General features: G+C 40.9%; 1 protein-coding gene across 1 annotated transcript; it reads left to right on the top strand.

Moving 5' to 3' along the window:
* The first annotated feature begins 624 nt into the window (after positions 1–624).
* LOC109631447 (brain acid soluble protein 1) lies at positions 625–19612 on the top strand. The gene is made up of 11 exons (XM_020090230.2): positions 625–1098; positions 6722–6804; positions 7397–7895; positions 8273–8379; positions 8611–8761; positions 9946–9978; positions 13229–13255; positions 13737–13754; positions 15628–15744; positions 16570–16629; positions 16728–19612. The coding sequence occupies exons 1-11, from the start codon at positions 1035–1037 to the stop codon at positions 16754–16756; spliced, it is 1188 nt and encodes a 395-aa protein (XP_019945789.2). The 5' UTR covers positions 625–1034; the 3' UTR covers positions 16757–19612.
* The last annotated feature ends 750 nt before the right edge of the window (positions 19613–20362 follow it).

Raw genomic sequence — 20362 nt, 5'->3', positions numbered from 1 at the left:
GGCATATGGATGCTTATGGTATGAGGATGTTGAAAGGTCTGTGAAGAGGGATGGTAGGTAGGTTATATGCAGTCAAATACAGCCTCAGCATATACAATCGTATTATTAATACTAATTGTTATAACTTTATTTATACAGCACCTTTTACAAAGACGACTAATGAAAACAAGAAAACAAAACACCAAAGAAAAGAAGCAAATCATTACAATGTCATTGAAAATCAAAGACAACAAATGATCTAAAATGAAAAACAATAAATGCTGTTGCACAAAATCTAAAATAAACAAATTATATAATTAGAAGACATTATTATGTTCATTACATTATAAAATCGGGGACAACAAATCATGTTGTACACAACATACAACATTTAAAAGTATTGGCAAATGAAAATGAAACATAAGTAAACGGGGGGAACAGATAAAAGTAAAAGCCATTCTGGAAAAGTACGTTTTTATTAGCGCTGGATCAGATATTAAAATTAAATAGACTCAGCTGTTTCCTAAATTAAACCAATAGGCTGCATACACATACACCTCTATTGCTTGACTCACCTCTGCTTGATGGTTAAAATGAGTTTGGATAATTATGCGTTTTTACGCACTGAGCAGGGTTGGCAACGACAAGTCTGCAATCAGTCCACAATGTTAGTAATAGAATAGCAAAATCACCGTTAGTGGGGTAATCGGTGCCTTCGCAGCACCGTACCCAGCCCTGGTGTCTGCACGCCTGCCTTTATTTTGGAGAAGACCCGCCCCCCTTAATAAAGACTGGACCTTCGCTCCTCCAATTCAGACAAAAGGAAAGGACGACAGATCCGCGGCGGCGCGCACCGAGCACAGCATCTGAGCACCTTGGAGACGTCTGATCCATTAGACGCGCAGCGACGCACCGGCACACTCAGCAGCACACCGACACGCACACGCCCTCCACATCCACCTGAAACCACCCGGAGCCGGTGATTTGTCCTCCTCGAAGGCCGTGGAAAGGCAGACCGAACCCCGGTTCATTTGCAGCCAGAACACCGTGTTCCCATGATGTCATACCTGTGGATTCTGCTGTTAGGAAGCCTGCTGGCCACAAGCGCCAAGGCACAAGGTAAAGATTTTATTTCAACCCATGTCTTTGAGCTGAATGCAAAATTGTTCTGCTGTCTGTTTGCCCGTCTATATGCTTGTCTGTCTGCATGTCTGTCTCACTGTCTGTGTGGTTGTATGTTGGTCATCTTCATCTCCGTTTCTACTTCAGTATCCCTCTGTGTCTCAACCTTTCTCTCCTCATCCTCTAATTATCTCCCTCATTACCCATCCTTTTATGCTTGTGCGCGCCTGTGTGAAATTGCCAGTCTTTTTTTTGCCAGTCTGTCTGGCTCCCTGTTGGCATGTCAGTCCAATTCACCTTTACTTGTATCCTGCTTGTTTTCATATGCTCTGAATGAATGAATAATAAAATGATCTGCTCCTTGCTGTGACTGTCTTTGACTCTGCAGCTCAGACATTATCAGTGAAATAGGTGTGCCATGTAATTTGGTCATATCTTTCTGGACATGAGTTTTGGCCCACAGGGGTGTGGTGGACCCATTGTGCTTGCATAAATGATTCTCGTCTCTTTTTTTCATCCCTCTTTTGTCCTCATGTTTATTTGATCCTTTTAAAATCTCCCATCTTCTTTTGGCATCTCTCTATCTTTCATTCTGCATTTTACGCTGCCTCCTCTTCCTCTTCGTCTTCAGCTGCCTCCTCTTCCTCTTCGTCTTCAGCTGGTCCATGGGCCCCTGCCCTTCCCCGCGGCACATTCAATGATTTCAGATTCTTCAAAATCCCCTTCCAATAAAAAAGAGACTCTGAGACAAACATGGACACTGGGGGGAAAAGAAAATGAGAGGAAACTATAGTGGAGATGCTGGAAGAAGATAAAAAGAGAAATATTGAATTGAGAGAGAGATATCCAACAAAGAAATGAGTGAGAGAGGTAGAGGAACAGCAGACATCCTCATCAAACAAATTATGCAAACAAAAAAATCGGTTGGACGTTGGTGCGCATGGTCACATTTGGGGTAATCTCACTCTACCGGTTTACTTTTTATTATGAGACAAAGACAGGAAACACACATGCACAAGCACGCACACACTCACACACACACAAACTGGTTACCTTTCTTTTTCTTTCCCACACACACACACAAAAAACAAACAGGTTCCCTTTCTTTCTTTTTTCCCGCACACACACTCACTTCTTCTCTAATTGCTTAACTCACTGTAAACCCAGTACAGAGGCACAGCAAATCTCAGTGGGTGTGTTTTCTGCCTTGCAAGTGTGTATGTGAGTAACACACATACGCGTTAGTCTCACTGAAACAGATAGGGTTGCTAGGTCAGTTGCACGCACATCATGTACAGTGTGTGTAAGTTATAGAAGTAAAGCAGAGGGAGTGTCCCAGTAACTAAATCCAGCTCTAGCTGCAGACAACACCCAGCAACTCAACTAGTATCAGCGCCTTCCTCTCCCCCAGGGCTCTCAGCATCTGTTTGTGTGTGTGTGTGTGAGAGAGAGAGAGAGAGAGAGAGAGAGTGAGGGTGGGTGTAGACTATAACTTTAATGTACAGAACATGTGGGAGTATGAGGGTGTGTTAATGTGAGTCTGTATATGAGTCAGTTATAGGATGTGTGTGTGTGTGTGTGTGTGTGTGTGTGTGTGTGTGCGCGCGCGCGCCAGGTGTACATGTACAATATACGTGTGCAGACTTGTCTGTGTTTACACATTAAACTACCACTTTGTGTGAAAAGCAGACACACACACACACACACACACACATTCTCCCTCTGCTCCCATGGGGGCAGTTTGAAGGTGTGCATGATTGGTGTAAACACAGCACTTTCTGTCCCACAAATACACAATAGGCCCATACCTGACAGAACAATGAGTTGTGGAGGTGCTGTTTTACACCTGACACACATGCACGGGCAGTTTCTGGTGTACTATTACAAGGCAATGCTTGGTTATTGGTTACACACATACATGCATGTACACGCATTATTAGTCATTCGAACACAGACACACACAGTGGGCGATCTCACACAATCCTACAGCAGCCAGGAGCCACAAAGAACCAGAAAAGGCAGGTCCTTGCCCCCCTGACTCCAATTTATGTAACATGAACTGTGTAGTACTGTACGTTACACAACTACAAGGGCACGGAGTTCACCTATTTTCCATTTCCAATTTCAAAAATATGGAATTTGGAATGATGGAATGAATTTCAGTTTGAATAATCAGGCTTACTAAGAGGCGATATCAGGTGCCATGAGAAACAGATGCATCACATGACAGTGATGTGGCTCAGTGGCAGCAACATCAAACAATGTCCCAGCTCCAACACTTCCTTAAAAAGCAAGGAACATGATATACTGTACGAAACACTTTAAGTGCATTCCTCATGCTATACTGGCTGCTGAAGCCAGTTTGTCATAGATGCTACAATATATGCGTCTTTCATTTTAATTGCAATCCCTGATTTTTTTCACTTTAGTCCAAAGCAGTTTTTTGATTTTGGCATGTTCTTAAATCATGCTCATACATGCAGACTTTGGCAAAGCTGGTGCCAATGTTAGTCAACTTTTCCACATGATGTCACAATCTCGTTTGGTAGAAGATGAAGAAAAGTAAAATGATTATGTTGATGTTGAGTTTTTCAATGTTTTGGCAAAAGAAAATCGAATTGTTTTCGATCACAGAAACATTTTCCTCTCAGAATTAAACGAGTGCATTACATCCAATAAGAGGAAAACATAAAGCCGAACTTGACAAAGTGTCACTTTTCCCAGTGCATTTTGATACAGTTCCAATTACTAGAAGTTTCCACTTTGTTACCAGCCTCTCTTCACTTCACGTTAGATGTACCGTTGAGCTCCATGAGTACATTTCTAGGTCTTTAAGACATTTAAAGGAATAGCTTGGCAGAAAAAGTGCTCATTTGCTCAGAGCTATATTAGTAGATTTACACCACTGTCATGTCTGTGTGCTAAATACAAAGCTACAACAGAACCATCCCTTTAGTTAAATAGGAACTTTTATGTCATGGGTACAGTCACAACACTTATCTGTGTCAGATGACATATTCAAAAAAGAAGGATGTCTGATTATCAATCTATCAAACCACGAGGCCTGTCTTTGAAAGAACACAGTGTGACTAACAGTATTTAGCTTCCCACATGTATAAACTGGATTGACTCAAGAGTCTTTCCTCTGGGGTCCTTTTTTTTTCCAGTTTAACACTGCACATGCTGTACAGTCCCATGCAATAGCGTGCAGCCATGTCAAAGGCGCACAGATGACTCATTAGCCTCAAGGGTAAGCAGTGGCAGAGAAACAGATTGAGTTTTGGTAGAAAGAGAGAGAGAGAGAGGGAGAGGAAAGATAGGAGAGAGATTTTAAAGACAAGAAAGAAAGGAAAGGGGGGAGGAGGGGAGAGGAGGAGAGAGGAGGGAGACGTTTGGATGTGCAACCAGTTGTTTCACTGCTGCGCTAACACAAAACAGGACACCACTTAGTCAGAGTGTGAGAGTGAAACTGAAGTTTGCACACATCAAGTTAAACTTGTGTGTTTCAATGTATATTTGGACTGAATGGAGAAGGCATTTTATGATTTTTGTCATTTTTGCATGCTTGTATGTGTGTGCATGCAATTGTGTGTGTGTGTGTGTGTGTGTGTGTTGGAGGGCGGGTGGGGGGAGGGGTTGTATGTGTGTTTTGTAGCAGAGGTTGTTAGAGGAGGAAGTGGCAAACTGATAGATGGGAACAGAATGTCCCATGGAGTGGCAACTCAAAGAGAGAGTTTCTATGGGGGCAGTATCTCTCTCTCTCTCTCACACACACCCACACACACACACACACACACGTTACATGAGAGCTGCATACCTCGCACAAACACATGCATGGAAGCACAATGCCATGCAAGGAACATGCCCACTTGTTTCCACATATACTGCAAGTAAAGACATATAGGCGTGATCTAGACATGTATCACACTGAGTCTGACTAAGCCACAAAGGTTAACGGGCACTTTTTCACAGTTTGTGCAGTTTGTTTGTTTTTTTACGTCTTATCAGTTCACTGACGAGACACATCGGCTGGCATCTAGACTTATTTCCACCTCATTACCTGGACTGGTGTGCCACAGTACATCTTTGATCCAGACAGAGATTTCCAAGGAGGTCGTAAAGACAGTGGAAACACCCTGCACACGAACTCACACATGAAGTCCTGCTCATTAGTCTCTTTGAACTGGGAATAAATCACAGAGAGCACAGATTAATTGGTTTATCTTGGACGCTAAGGTGCTGTAAAAACATTGAGCCAGAGGGGAAAAAAAGAGCCCCTGTTTTTGTTCTATATGTCCGTGCAGGAGTATGTGCATGTCTGATAGTCACGTTTCAGTGCAAGAGTGCATGTAGTGCGTGTTCAGCTCCGTATTTGTGCACACTGACATGTGTGCTTCCTATGTAATTTTTCCTGAGACATGACTGTGTGTGTTTGTTTGTGTCACCTGCGCGATGATAGAAGTGCTTGAGATGTGTTCATACCGTTCTCGCTCAAGGCTTCACTGACTCCGATGAAATCTCACTTGGCAAAGCAGTCATGGGAATTGGCAGAGAACAGCTGCCAAGACAACAAAGATGATGTCTTTTTTATTTTGTGAGCACATTGAAGAGGAGAGCAGCAAAGTCGTGATCACTCATTATTTTCTGATATGTTATTTCTTTCATCTTTCCTGCCTTCTTGTACATTTCTCTCCCACTTTCCCAAGCTATCTCAGCGTCAACCATTAATCGATCCAGACGGCTGAATCTCTGTAGTTAAGAGTTGTTATTTACAATTGGAAAAATGCTTTGCCCCGCTGAACCAGCATCAGGGTGCTGCTGAAATCAGCAGAGCAAAGTTCGACCAAGTCAGAGCACAGTTTGCTGCTTCAGCTTCTCGCGTTCGACCGGGGAATGTCACAGCACTGGCTCAAACACACACACGCGCCGTTCCCATCTCACACACAGAATGACAAAGATGTGCTCCTTGTATTTTCTCATTAGTACCTAGTTGCAACTCGAGTGCTGAGGTCGAGAGCTCATATGATGTTGAGGCCGGTCAGACGTAATCGATTGTCCAAATTGCAGCTGGAGCATTAACATCAGGCACGAATCAGGCCAGGGTGTGGCTCACTGTGTGTGTGTGTGTGTGTGTGTGTGTAATAAATGCACCACAGCTTGACAAACATTTAGACAAACAATTTTAAATGGCAGCAGACATGGAGTTTTTAATATCCAATGGTAAAACTAATCATAACCGGTCTTTAGGTTTTATTGTTTCTCTTTTAGGTGAGATTTACATGATGATACTTGAACGTTTTGGTGCATAAAGTGTAGATGACACAAAATACTGGTCAATATAATGAATTTCAAGTATGTTGCGAAGTTTGAGGAACATGTGAGGAACTCCCCTTGAGACGGATTTTGTGTTGCCATGGCTGCCTTCTTCTTTCCTAACAGAAAGTGATAGTTTCACAGGTTTCCATCAGCTGTGTGATGTTTGCTGAAGCACCGGGGTTTCAGGACAGGCCTTTATTTTTCTTTCCGCTTTTTGAAATGGATATTTCTCAGTTGTCAGTGCTTCGCTGGATGTAGGCTCTTATTTATTTTTTTCTTTATTCTGTTACTCTTTCCCCAACAGAGGAGGAAGCTGCTCCTGAGAACCCATCCTTCGAACCTGCAGCAGCACCAGAGGTCAACGCAGAACCCAAGGAAACAGCAGAGGTGAGGAGGGGATATCTGCACGGCTTACTGTATGAAACTTCTAGAAAAAGACTAATGTAAATGTGAACATAATAGGTTATATTTAAAGTTTGACATGGGATTGTAAACGTGGTTGTGTTAAGCCCTAGTCGTCTCATCATTATTGCATAGCCAAGAGCGCCGCTAGAGGGTTTGGGCTAGTTGAGGAAAGCTTAGCGGCGGCTCCCTGAACCGCTGTCCAGCTTTGAGCCACCTGAATTATTTACTGTGTCCTTTCAAGTGCTTCTCATCTAGTTAAACTCACTCAGGTCTGGAGAGAAATGTAATCCTAAATGCTCAAGACAGCCATTTGATAACATGACACATATTAGCTGGCTGAAAACTGTGTGACTCATGTTAGTTCTTGGCTCGATAAAGAAGGTTTTATTTGGTGTAGGTTTACTGGCTTGAAATGTAACGGCAGCTCTGTGTCTCTTTCCAAACACCTCCAATCCCTTGACAGCTGCATCAGCTGTGGAAATTTGGTTTTACTGGGCTGTATCATTTTGTATTTCAATCAATTTTATATTGAATAAAGTAATTTCAAGAGATGTAAATCTTGTGCTGAATACAGGAAATACAACCATCGGTAAGTGCACCTGAGTCCAATGCTGAGCCTGAAGCTGGAGCTGATCAACCTGCTGATGACGCAGAACCAGCAGCTCCTGCCACTGAGGACGCAGAACCAGCAGCTCCTGCCACTGAGGACGCAGAACCAGCAGCTCCTGCCACTGAGGACGCAGAACCAGCAGCTCCTGCCACTGAGGACGCAGAACCAGCAGCTCCTGCAGCTCCTGCAGCTGAGGACGCAGACGCAGCAACTCCTGCAGCTCCTGCAGCTGAGGATACAGAAGCAGCAACTCCTGCAACCGAGGACACAGAACCTGCAGCTCCTGCAGCTGAGGACACAGAACCTGCAGCTCCTGCAGCTGAGGACACAGAACCTGCAGCTCCTGCAGCTGAGGACACAGAAGCAGCAACTCCTGCAGCTCCTGCCGCTGAAGACACAGATGCAGAAGAAGCGACACCTGCAGCCGCAGACACAGAGGCTGATGCAGCTGCAACAAGAGAAGGTTATTGATAGGAGTTTTTAATGATAATGAAACTGAGATAAACATTCTGGCACAAATACTAAACTTGCAAATGTCCTCACTTCCACAGTCTTTTGGCACAATCACAGTGAATAAACAAATCATTTACACTGAGAAGTAAGATATAATAGTGTTTAATGCATTAGTCCCTTGAAATCCCCATTCTAGGTGACACCCGCTCCTTCTATTCAATTTGTTTACATGTGAGGTTGTGAGCAGAAATACTAGTTAACCTATCCTCTTTTCCCTGGAATCTATGTAATAAGAAATGCAGTAAAACCAGTCATGCAACACTCTGTGTAAACGGAAGATACAAAAACAAACTAGTGATCTAATACCTGGGTCCATCTACTGTCCAGAACCAACAGCTGATCCAGAGGTTAAGGATCCAGAAGCTGAGCAACCAGCAGAGAATGCAGAGGAGGAATCCACTGCAGGCTCTGATCCGACAGTTGCTCCTGTGGAGGTCAGTAGCTTATAAAACATCTTATTTAAAACTACTGACAATTATATTGTACTCGAACTAACTGCAACATTTCAAATCCTTTTAGAACATAGGACAAGATGTTTAATGTACCATGTAATATAATAACGAAAGGTTTTTTACACTTATTTCACAGTAGGTGTTTGGCAGCCTTTGCTGCCAGACTTTTTTACCTTTTTTTACAAACTATAATATATCATACATTTTCAATAGAGTGGATCTGATGATGAGGCCACACCAACGACAGACGTAGCTGCAGATGATAATCAGGAACAACCGACTGATGCAAAACCAGAAGTTGCCATTGTCGAGGAAAATATTTTGCCAGAGGTCAGAACAGGAGTGAAGGCCATTGTTCCTTCAGGTGAGAATATGGAAAATCACACTCTCTGCTACATGTTCTCAAGAATTCAAGAGATGCTGGTTTCACTCATGTTGATCACATACCAACACAGCTGATTAAAGTAGGACAGAAGACATTTAGGGTAGTAGACCAGTGCCAGTTTATTAGGTACACCTATTGAAATGAGGTGTAGATTCAACTGTGGAGGATGAAGTTTGTGGTTCTGTTGAACTGTATTGCTGTTATCATTTTGTGTTCGAATCCAAATAACAGAAACACCTGTATATATAAGCCAATACAGCTCTATCAGCTGAGTATATAGGTGTAGTGGTATAGCATTTGTAGGGAGGCATGAACATGTATTCTGTAGATGAGCTCACCTCTTTAGCATGTGTGTCCTTGACATGGGGGAAACTGTACAGACTTGTTTCTGAAACATGTTCTGCCCGAAGTTTCTGCCACATTCTGTGTCATGTTGTGTCACAATCGCAACTGTTGCGATAAATCTCCAAATTACCTCCACCTATAGGAGGTTGTGCTTTCACGTCTGTTAGCAGGATTACACAGAAGCTGATTGTACTGACAATTGGTGGGAGGGTGGGGTATCGGCCCGAGGAGGAACCCATTAACCTTTGCAGCAGATAAGATTGAGGGGGCAGATCCATACAATGAGAGCAGGCGTTTTTCCACATTCATGAATTTCTCAGCAAATAATGCTGAGATCTTTATGGAAGAAGGCATTTGTTAGATGCTAATCAGCCTTGGCTGTGGAGGTATGTGCCCTCCTAGTATTTCAAAGATGGGATTCTTCAATTAGTTTAGTTCACACAGCAAAAATACAAAAATACACAACTACAATGCTAAAATACACGAGGGGTGTGGTAGAAACCAGTAATGGCTTACTTACATCTTCTTTCACATATAGTATATAAACTACAGACAATTGAGAGACATTGATAAACATTGATGCATATTTCTCTGCCATTGCTCAAGATGTTATTTAAAACAATTAAATTGTGAAAACACAAATTCCTGTTGAGATGGGAAAATTCAGTTTTCCTCTTTGTTCTTTCTTTCTTTGTAATTTTATTACAGACAGAAGAAAACATCAGATTAGTGTTCCATGGCTGTGTTGCTGTTGATATTTGTATCTCTAAGTGGATTTCACATCCAAACATGATCTTGTTCTTTGTCTTTCCCAACAGATAAAAAGGAGGGGGCTGATACTATGAACGCAGGTACGTTATCATAAACTATGATTATTTATTTATTATTTCTGTCTTTCTCTCTTTACCACATTATATAAACATCAACCTTTCTGGAGCCAAGTCTTGCCTCAGCCAAACAACCATAATTGCTTAAAAAGTATGAGTCAGATGCACTTTTCATCTTGAAGAGCACTTCAGGGCAGCATAATAAAAACCGGTTGAGTTTAGTTACTACAGTAATGGCAAATCCAAGAAGAAGAAGCTGGCCTGTTGAATTCACGTGTATAAATGTTAACGTCTACATAGCAGCATTTTAAACATGTTATAGAAATGCTGAGAGAGGAGGCTCTGAGTGGGAAATAGCTTGAAAATCGTTGAACAGCATTAGTGGAAGTGTTTGGAGAGAGCGTGTTTGAGGCAGACTGACTCCTTTTAAATGTTTCCCTCAAACTCTGAATCTGCTACAACTACCTGAGCAACCATCTGACAATAAAACGATTTAAACAGTGACTTCCTCTCACCCGAAATGTACCTCTGAATCCGGCATTTCAAAACATATCAGAACTCTACGCCCCATTTAACCTCCAGTACTTCCATGAAGTTATTAACGACAGCTTTTCTCATCATTAATTAAAAAAAAAAAAAACGGCCTGTTTTGATGAGTTATTGTAAATGATATTTCTGTACCTCCCTGTTTTCTGGACAAACTGATGGCAAACAGATGTGCTTTACTTTTGCAGAATACAAATCACTTAGAAGAGTTATGAGGTTGGATTCTAACCCATAAAATGTGTACCTCCTAAGCTGTGCATGGTATGGTTTGAGTAGGGAAACCTCCCACATTACCTCAGTTAGATTTTTATCACATTTCAAATGACCCCCTACTCAACTGTTTGACCTCATCTGTGATTTTATTATCCTCCATCGACTCCCTTCTCTTAAAGCGGAATTCTTGCTCTTTCCATTTATGCTGACGTCATCTCAGCATTTCCTCTCCAGATTTGCGCTGTTGTTTGTTTTCTCTAAAATGGCTATTTGAAACAGTGGTAACTAACTCCTCTTGCACCTAAGAATGTGGTGTGCCATTGACTGTTTGGGAAGTGGTTGGCCTGGAGGGTTTCACAGGCTGAGGAATGAGCTCTGATGGTGGTGAAAAGAGAGAGAACAGGATGAAGCAAGGTCATCTTCTCTATTCTGAGGAGAAGATAACAGAGAGGGGGGGAGGATACAAGCTAATCAAAGGGATATGATGGAGAGGAGAAAGTGTGAATGGAGGTTAATGGAAAAGCCAGGGATGAATAAAAGACGACAGGGTGGACAGCAGAAAGAAATCAACATGGGAGAATGTGACAGGCGACGCCCTCATCTGTGAAAAGTTGTTCTTCACAATGTGAACACAATTCTTTTTGCACTTCACCATCGATATCAGTCACGGGATCATTACACCTATGAGGTCATATCTGCAGTAAATTAATTTACTCCTCCTCTGTGGCCCTGCCCAGCCTCCAACTGCTCTGTACACTGACTTACACATGTTGTATAAGTCACTTGGGCCCCCCCCCCCTTGTTTATCATAGAGTCAGGTTGAAGTATCGTTCCTGACAGTTAATATCCTTTAATCTATGTCAACACTAGTTCACAGGATTACCATCACACGCCTGGAGCTGGAGGAGTTTCACAGTCCCAGCTGACGACAGCTCCTCGGACGGTTGATTGTTATCGAGTTTAAAATGGTTCAGCGCAGTGTGTTCGGGAAACTACGTCTTTTTGGTGAACATCTGGAAGATATTCCTCTTGGGTGGGACTGCTAAAAGATAATATCTGTAAAGATAATATCTATATTAGGATTAATATTGCATTTCTGTCAGGTTTAGGGGTTTAAATCAGAGGACGCTCTGGCTACCTCCAGGAAAATCTTAATTGTAACCAGTAAAATTAAATTTCCCAATTATACATTACCAGATAATTTTCACAAATACTTAGTATGGCTACAAACTAAATGTGCCTGAATTTTTTTCCATCAAGATCCATTAATTATTCCTTGAGAGATTGAAAATTAAAAAAACACTGCAATGTTAAAGAAAGTGTAAAAAGAATCCTAGATTCACACCAAAATTTAATGATTTCTTCCTTCACCCATACTGCATCCTTCCAAGTTTCATGGAAATCCGTCCTTTTAGTTTTAATGTAATTTTGCTAACAAACAAACAAATGCTAATAAAAACATAACCTTTGTGTAGTAGTTTATTAAAACGACTCCAGTCATTGGCAGTTGATCTCCTCGAACAACGCAGCTGAAGGAACCCATCGATATTGTTCAAAAATCCCACTTAATCTCCTGCATTTAACACCCTCATCAAGAAAGGTATTTATATACGTCTCCTGCTCTATTCACAGCTGTTCATGTAGAAAATGGCATCAAGTCTTATTAATAAGAACATTACCACCGCCTCATGAATGATAGCATCACATCCTGAGGCAGGCCATCTTATACACGTGGTCTTCTGGCTGTCGTCTGGCATCAAAACTAGACAGTATGACGATTATTACGTCACTTTGTAGCAACATAAAGACTTTCTGTTGTGATACATTCATCTGGATCTCTATACTTTAGGAATGCTTTTCTATATTTATAGTACTCCGTTCCCATGACAAGAGACTGAATTGACTTGTTTTATCTCCCGGGGTTACGAAAGTTTAATCACTATAGCTGCGAGGCAATTTGACAATAATGCAGGAACAGGAGCAGCTCCCCTCAACGTTCACTTCTCTTCATCCCCCTACTGAAAGCTGATTCATCCCAGGTCGGTGTAATGATTATAATCTGGTGAAAGGCGCTCGTCTTTAGTGCTCTGTTATTAGTGGCTTTGTCAAGTTGAAGCAGGTAGAAGGCAGCCCTGATGTCAGAGGCATATACAGACAGGCAGCACACAGGAAAGATAACAGGGTTGTTTGCATATGGATCAGATCAAAGATCAGAGACAGAGGGTGTGCCTCTTCATCAGATATTCTATCTCTCTGATATTATGAAAAGCATTTCTCTGTGTGTACAGATGAGACTCAGTTAATGTGTGTGTGTGTGTGTGTGTGTGTGTGTGTGTGTGTTTCCAGACTGGTTAGGAAACTCTAGACCTCTTAATGCCTCTGAGGCATCAACTACAATTAAGAGAATAATCTCGCTCCTCTCCTCTTCTTCTCTGCAGTCTGTGTCACAGTGCTTTATACGATAACCTCATTTTCACTGCTTTAATCACTTCGCTCCCTTTCTTTCCCACTTCAGCACCTGTTGCTGGCACCAAAGAAGATGGTAAGAGCCTTTCTTTTCTGGTCATGGTGGAAATATGAACAATAACAAAATAATTACATCATTGCATCTTCATTCCACAAGGCCCACATCTGTTACAGAAGAACTTATTTTGCTATCAGGATATTACTGACATGAAAAATAAAAAAAGATACGAGACAAATGGTGACATATTTAAGTTCAAACAATATTCAATACATATTTGAAGAACTATCTCAGTGATTGTTCTGAATCTCTTCCACACTGGAAGCAACGTCTTCCTGATTGTTAAACTGAAAGTGTTAAATAGAAAAACAGGTACATGTTTGTTCCTGTTTAAATATATGGTTCCTTGTGTCACATTTAATATGTAACTAAATATAAGTTGTTTAGCCTCATTAGTCCAATTGCATGTGTGCATTGACCATAATTCATGACGTAAACCAAAACTGGTTCACTGTCACGTTGCTAATTGTACTTTTATGTTCTCTCTTCCAAACACCAGACAAACCACAGGCCCAAGGTGAGTTATGGTTCCTCTCCCTTTTCTGTTTTGACCACACATCCATTCCCCAACCTGTCACACTAACCCCACACATACCTGCAGTATAAGCATTCCCCTATTGTCTTGAGTCATGCAAAATGCACTGAGCCCCAGGCAGTTGTGTTGTTGCTGCGTGACATTTCAAAAGCTTCTTTTTTTCCACTTTACATAATTTCACGAATGACAAGTTCAGGCAAAGACGGCAGAATGGGTTTTACTTTTAAGTGGCAGAGTTTAAGTCAGTGGCTGAAAGGTTGATGTCACCAGAGCTTTTTCAAAAAGTATAATTGTATTATACTAAAGAACCTAGAGATAGAAATTTTTTTTTCGTGTTGCTCGAAACACCTCTGTCCCATTTTCACCAAATATCTACAATGCACGATGAGTATTTGTATCTCATATATATTTATTTAGTATATTATTATAACATTATTACACACACACATTTTCTATCTATCTACCTGATCCCATACAATTTTTCCATAGTGCATTCTCTATTTACAAACTGTATGTGTTCTATTTGTGTGTATGTTCTTGCAGCCTTTTTCTACAACACACAATCTGTCTCAGTTCTGTGTGTTCTGCGTATGTGCACATACATGTTCACACACGTCTGTGTCTGTGCCCACCCACACTTCCATTTACTGACTCACTTTTTAAATTTTTTTTTCCCTAATTTCACTGAGTCACGCATGTTCTCTACCTGTTGCCACACCCTTGTTTTTCACCTTTAACTTAATCACTATATTTGACTATCTTTCATTCTTTCTACTTCAACTCACTGACTCACCCATTACACACCATTATCCCATCTCCCCCTCGACTGTCACTACAGCACATCCTGCCATTATTACTTTACTCTGTGTTGAGTGAAGCCAGTGTGAGGAAAAACTATGAAGAAAAACTAGGATACAGGCATGTTTAGAGCATATAATGCATAATTTCTTTCCTCCTATTTTAAATCTTAAATTGCAGGAAGGCCATTGCAGTTTTACTTTAACAAGCAATGCCTGATCTACTTTATACTTTAGTCGGTTCTTTTTTCTTGTACTTCCTTTATTCTGAGTAAATTCTGATACCTAATGCATGACACATTGAACACTGCACATATACATGTACACTGAATGTAGATGCTTCCTTATGAATTGAACCTTGTTATCAGAAATGCAGGTTATATTTGGCTTAATTAAATCTGCTTGCTCTTTTTACTGATGCAAAAAATTGTAACATGTAACAACACAAGTGATTTTTACCTAAATTCATTTTTAATGTACTTGCAACAAGATTTATTATTAATTTGATGATCGTCTTGAAACTGTAGGTTGTCTGCATTGGTTGTGTTTGTTTCCTTTGCCTTCAATAGACTATGAAAGACATTCACAGTATGCTCTGACACAGCGGGAACACTTTTCAGATCATTGCTGTCATAGTAACTGGGTTACAGGTGCAGAGAGTTTCATGCTGTCACTGTGAATGCTTTCTTTTGGTCGTCTAAACTGTGGGATAGACGAGTGAAAAGGGATCTGAATTATGCTGGAACACGATGATACATCTCTTTCCCTCTCAGACACACACACACAAACACAGACGCACGCACACATGTCATTGAGCTTCAGTGTTAAATTGCCTTTCATTATTTCAAAATGGCACCCCGTGGCGACACTGAACATTACTGTCTCCATACGCAGGTGTTACACCGAGTCATTCAGCTTGCTGCAGTCACAGCTGTATCATGAAACACCCTCAAACTAATGTGTTTAGAATTCATTCTCGTATTCTAATCTGATACTCCATACGTTGATGAGACACTTTCAGCTCCTAAATGTCTGTTTTGTGCTCTCGTTTCCGACAGAAGCCAGCTCCAGCTCTTTAGCAGGCATCCTGTGTGGAATTGCTGTGGCTGCTGTGGGATCAGTCGTCGGATACTTCACCTATCAGAAGAAGAAACTGTGCTTCAAAAATAGACAGGGTAATTATCATGCTGATTACTTAGCGAACCCGAAGTAAACCTTAAATAACACAATGCCTAATGCAGGGCTTGAGATTTGACTAGACACAAGAGAGTCCTTCAGAATCTAGTGTTAGAGAGTGTTGTCAGTTAGTGTTCGCCTGCATAGCAATACAGCCAATTCAGCATATTTTCAATTTACAGTCAACACCAACAACAGGCCAGTCAGGTTTTCAGTGATAAAGGGCAAATGTCAGTTTCAAAATTCTATACTTTGACTATCTAATGTAAATTATAAGCTGGTATTAATCAGCTATCTATATGCGAATAAATATCACTTTCAGAATTCCATTTATCTTATTCCTCTGTGGATTTCTGAGACAGTTTTTAATGGGAATTAATTATTCTCCGCCAAATGAAGTCCACAGAGTATAAGGACTATAATGTCATCAGCATGTACAGCCCGGAGCTGCTCCTCTGACGATAAGTGGGAGGTCCTGACGGCACACATATGAATAGTTTACGCCAGAAAAATAGAAATGAATCAAATTTTTCACAGTAGTGATGATAAGCAATTAGAGCTGAGAAATCCTCAGAAACTCCCTCTAGCTGTCATGCTTAATCTATGGTCAGTGGTGCTGTATAGTTTCACAATTATAGAGGAGTGATTAATCCCTACGTGTCACATTTGCCAGAGGCGACAATATGAAGTGATCTATGTTAATGAGTAGAAAAAGAGTTAATTAGCTACATGCTTATGAATTTCAAATTGATGTTTGATGCCTTGTCGGCTTCAAAAAATCGCCTGTCTGGGGTTTTGACTGACTCTTAAATCTCTGCATGTAGAAGCTGATCCAGAGGCCGCACGCAAAGCCGACACAGCCGAGGCCAACTCAGATCCGCAGGGTACGACACAAATACACACACAAACAAAATCACATAAGATACATGACATTACTTTGAAATGCTTTGACCTTTACTGTGTATTTTCCAACCCTTTGCAGTCCTTAGCAACCTGCTGAACTCCTCTTAGACCAGCGATGATCACATGACTGACTGTCTGGACCAACTACAGTCGACAAAGTGGCAATCTCACTGTTAGGCTCTATCCGCTGTGGAGCTGTGTTACTGTGAGGCCCAGAGGTGGGCTGTAAGTGTGTGTGTTTTTGTCTGATTTATAGTGTGTGTGTGTGTGTGTGTGTGTGTGCGCGCGCGTGTGTGTGTGTGGGCATATATGTGGGGTTAAAGGAGTTAGAAGAAGAAAAAAAAAGCAAGTAAAGATCCTCTATGTGAACCTTAGGGGTTTATGATTGTTGCAATTTATTGAAATGATCGGACAAATTTTCTACTTTAAACCAAATCCAAAAAACTTATTTTGTTTCCAGAGGGGCCATTAAAGAGATTAAATCTCAGCTAGTATGACCATTTGATGGCCAACTCATAGAACTACCTTTTCTTATTGTTACGTGTATGGCTACCATCTAGTTCTAGTAACTCTATGTGAATATAAACCAGTGACAAATTTTGATGTTGTAGTTGTTTAAACTTTATACGAAATTCTTATTCTCAAGTGGAATTCTTATTTCTTGTTCCTATAAATTGTTTGAGCCATCCGTATGATTTTGAGAATCCACATTTACGTAAATCATATCTTTCATTTTCTATCCATACCATTATCTGCAGTGTAAATCGTAAACAGGGGGCTTCAATAACTGCCACTGCATTCCCTGGAGTTTGGTGAGGAATGATAGCAAAGGCCTTTTTCACAGCAGACATTCGGACTTGTAGGAGTAGCAGAGGCCCAGGGTTTCCTGTTGAACAAGTTAAAATGTCTCCTGTGAGGAAGGCCTGTATGGATCCTAGGATTCTGGGGATGCTCTGAAATGGTCCGATCTGTGTGAAGAGGGCCGCTGATGTCACTGTATGTGTGTTTGTTTGTGTGTCTTTTAATCGGTGAAGGGGCTTAGTCTTAAATCCTGTTGGGTCACTGTCACGTCTCCTCAGTCTGTTCAAGTAATTTAAACAGAGAATTGTAATACATTTGTAATGACTTGCTCAAAAAAAAATCCAAATGAGATTTAAAATATCAATTTATTTACCCTTAAGAAAACAATGATTTCTAAATTCACCCAGGAGAGTTGAGGTGAAGTCTGACCCTGTTTCCGGACAATGGATGAATGTTCATCTGACATGAACAAGTTCAAAAACAGGTCATGTAGTAACGTATTTAGACATTTGTTCTGATGTAGTCTGTGTTAATCTAGATGTGATGCAGTAGTTTCTTCTCTATAGTGCCTTTCACTGACACAGCCTGACTTGAGCAATTTACAGACACACAGAAGAGACGTAGAATCAAAACAGTAGACGAATGTATCAGAAATATAATTGAGGAATGTAAAATGACGCTTTGAACAGCTCGTGCACGTGAAACTGTTCCATTATTGTACATTAGTATAACAGATGCATAACTAATTGCAGTGGGCCAGTTAGATATTTTATGTATCCAGTGCTTTTTTTGACTGATGCTGCCTCCCACACTGTTTAAACAGCCTCTGTTAATTTCCTCTCTGTGTGTCTCTTTATTTGAGCAAGCCAGATGCTGTCCCGGTGTTTTTGTATCATTCATAACTCCACATCACAAACACCATCCACCTGTGATTTTTATATGAATTCAATATTTAGCAGTGGAGCTGACACAGATAATCTTTAGTCAACATGCTTGCTGTGGTATTTTGTGATTATTATTGTGAAATGCCGAAGAAGCGCTATGTAAAAAAAAAAAAGAAAGAAGCCCAACAGTTTTTCTTTTTCTAGTAGTAGCACAAAACTATCAACTTCTGAATGTCTTTTCATTGCCTTGCAGTTTTTTGTACTTGCTCTGCTCCCTTTAAACATGGGGTCATAGAGGTCGCCTAGCGCTGCAGTTCATGTAAAGTGCGTAACTTGTCAAGCACCATATTAGCTGCAATACAGGACAGAGACTGTTGCTAACAGCCTTGCCTCAAGCCGAGAAATATTAAGTCTGTGATATCACATATCGATTCATTCTACTGTATGAGCTACGGACCGGGAGACGGGTCAAAGTTCGGCTTTGAATCGCCTCCTCGTCCTGTAATCTGTGATGGATGGAGATTCTCTCTACACACTGAACAAGGGGATCGTGTCGAGTGTGTCCGAAATCTCTTGCGACACCTGCTACTTTGGCACCGAGTGATAATGCACAAAAATACCCACTGAATAATAGTACAAGCGTTCAGAAATAGCCGCGTATGCCTTCAGAACAGAGGATTCTCCTTTTTTACACATTTCGCACCTCCTCTATTGAGTATAACAGGAATCGGCATGAGCAGTCTGCTACACCCTACAGTGCACAATCAGAAACCTGATGTGAGACAATAAGAGCAGGGTCCACTCTACATTCCCATGCAGTCAGATTCCTTGTAAACACAAATGTTTCCAAACCAGAATGTAAACTAATTAATCTTCAAGCTATTGGGTCCTGAAGTGCACTTCCAACAAATAATGCTAGGTTATCAATCATGGCGCTGACCGGTCCTGCCTTACAACAAAGAACAACAGCATCGTCGTCATCAGAGAGAGACAAGCAGAGATGTTTTGCAGGTTATTTTAATAGCAATCTCTATGGGAGAAGCACTTTCCTATCCTGTATACATCTTGATTCATCCAACACATTTAGACAATTCTTTTCTTTTTTTTGATTTAGACTAGTGTAAGACTTTTTATTTAAAATATTCTGTTTTTGATTTTGTGTTGAAACTTTCTTCCTTTTTTTCGTCATCTGGCACTTGTGTTGGTCTTCTGAAATTGTGTAAATAATGTTTGAGGAGTCAATTAAACGTGGGAGTTGGTGTGTTATTCCCTTGCCAAATATCTGTGTGTGTGTCTTTTATAGTGTAATATCACACACAAACCTTACATGATTTATTTCAATAATTCAACTTTGTCACAATAGCTAATATATTCATTGTAATTCATGCGTAGTTAACTCAACCAAGGAAGTTATGTTTTCATCTGTGTTTGTTAGTCAGCAGGATTAGACAGAAACTACTCCATCGACTCTGTGAAGGGGTGGGGCATGACTCAGAAAGAACCCATTCCATGTTTGTGCAGATCCAGATCAGGGGAAGGATCCAGACACTGACATTGTGAAATTGGGTGTTTATTAACACTTTATTTAATACTTTATGGATCATGTTGGAAAAAAATTGAGCATGTGCAAGGGACTGATATCAATTTTGGGGGGGGCAATTTGGTGCAGATCCAAATAAAAATCTTGATGTAGAACATTTTTATTTGGTATCACAAATGCACTCTAGTTTCACTAACAGAAAAGGACTGTTATGTAAAGTTTGTGCATCTGCATTCTTTTGTCTGTCCTTGTTTATGACCTTCCTCTCATCAAACTCAACACCTGTGTGTTGAGTTGGAATGTCAGTAAAGCTCGGGGAGAACAAAACAACAAACAGGCATCATGAAATGACATGAAATGCTCAATATGTAAAGTATTTATAGAAGTAAACCCGTGTACACATCTCAGAGCTTTGTGGATGAGTTATGGTGACAGGTCCACCGGAGGCTCTCAGAAGTCAGAAATGTGAACCTGCATGGGGTATTTTTT

Source organism: Paralichthys olivaceus, chromosome 10 (assembly GCF_024713975.1).
Source record: "Paralichthys olivaceus isolate ysfri-2021 chromosome 10, ASM2471397v2, whole genome shotgun sequence".
Taxonomy (NCBI): Eukaryota; Metazoa; Chordata; class Actinopteri; order Pleuronectiformes; family Paralichthyidae; genus Paralichthys; species Paralichthys olivaceus.
The sequence above is the reverse complement of the archived record's forward strand: the minus strand, read 5'-3'. Positions and strand labels throughout refer to the sequence as shown.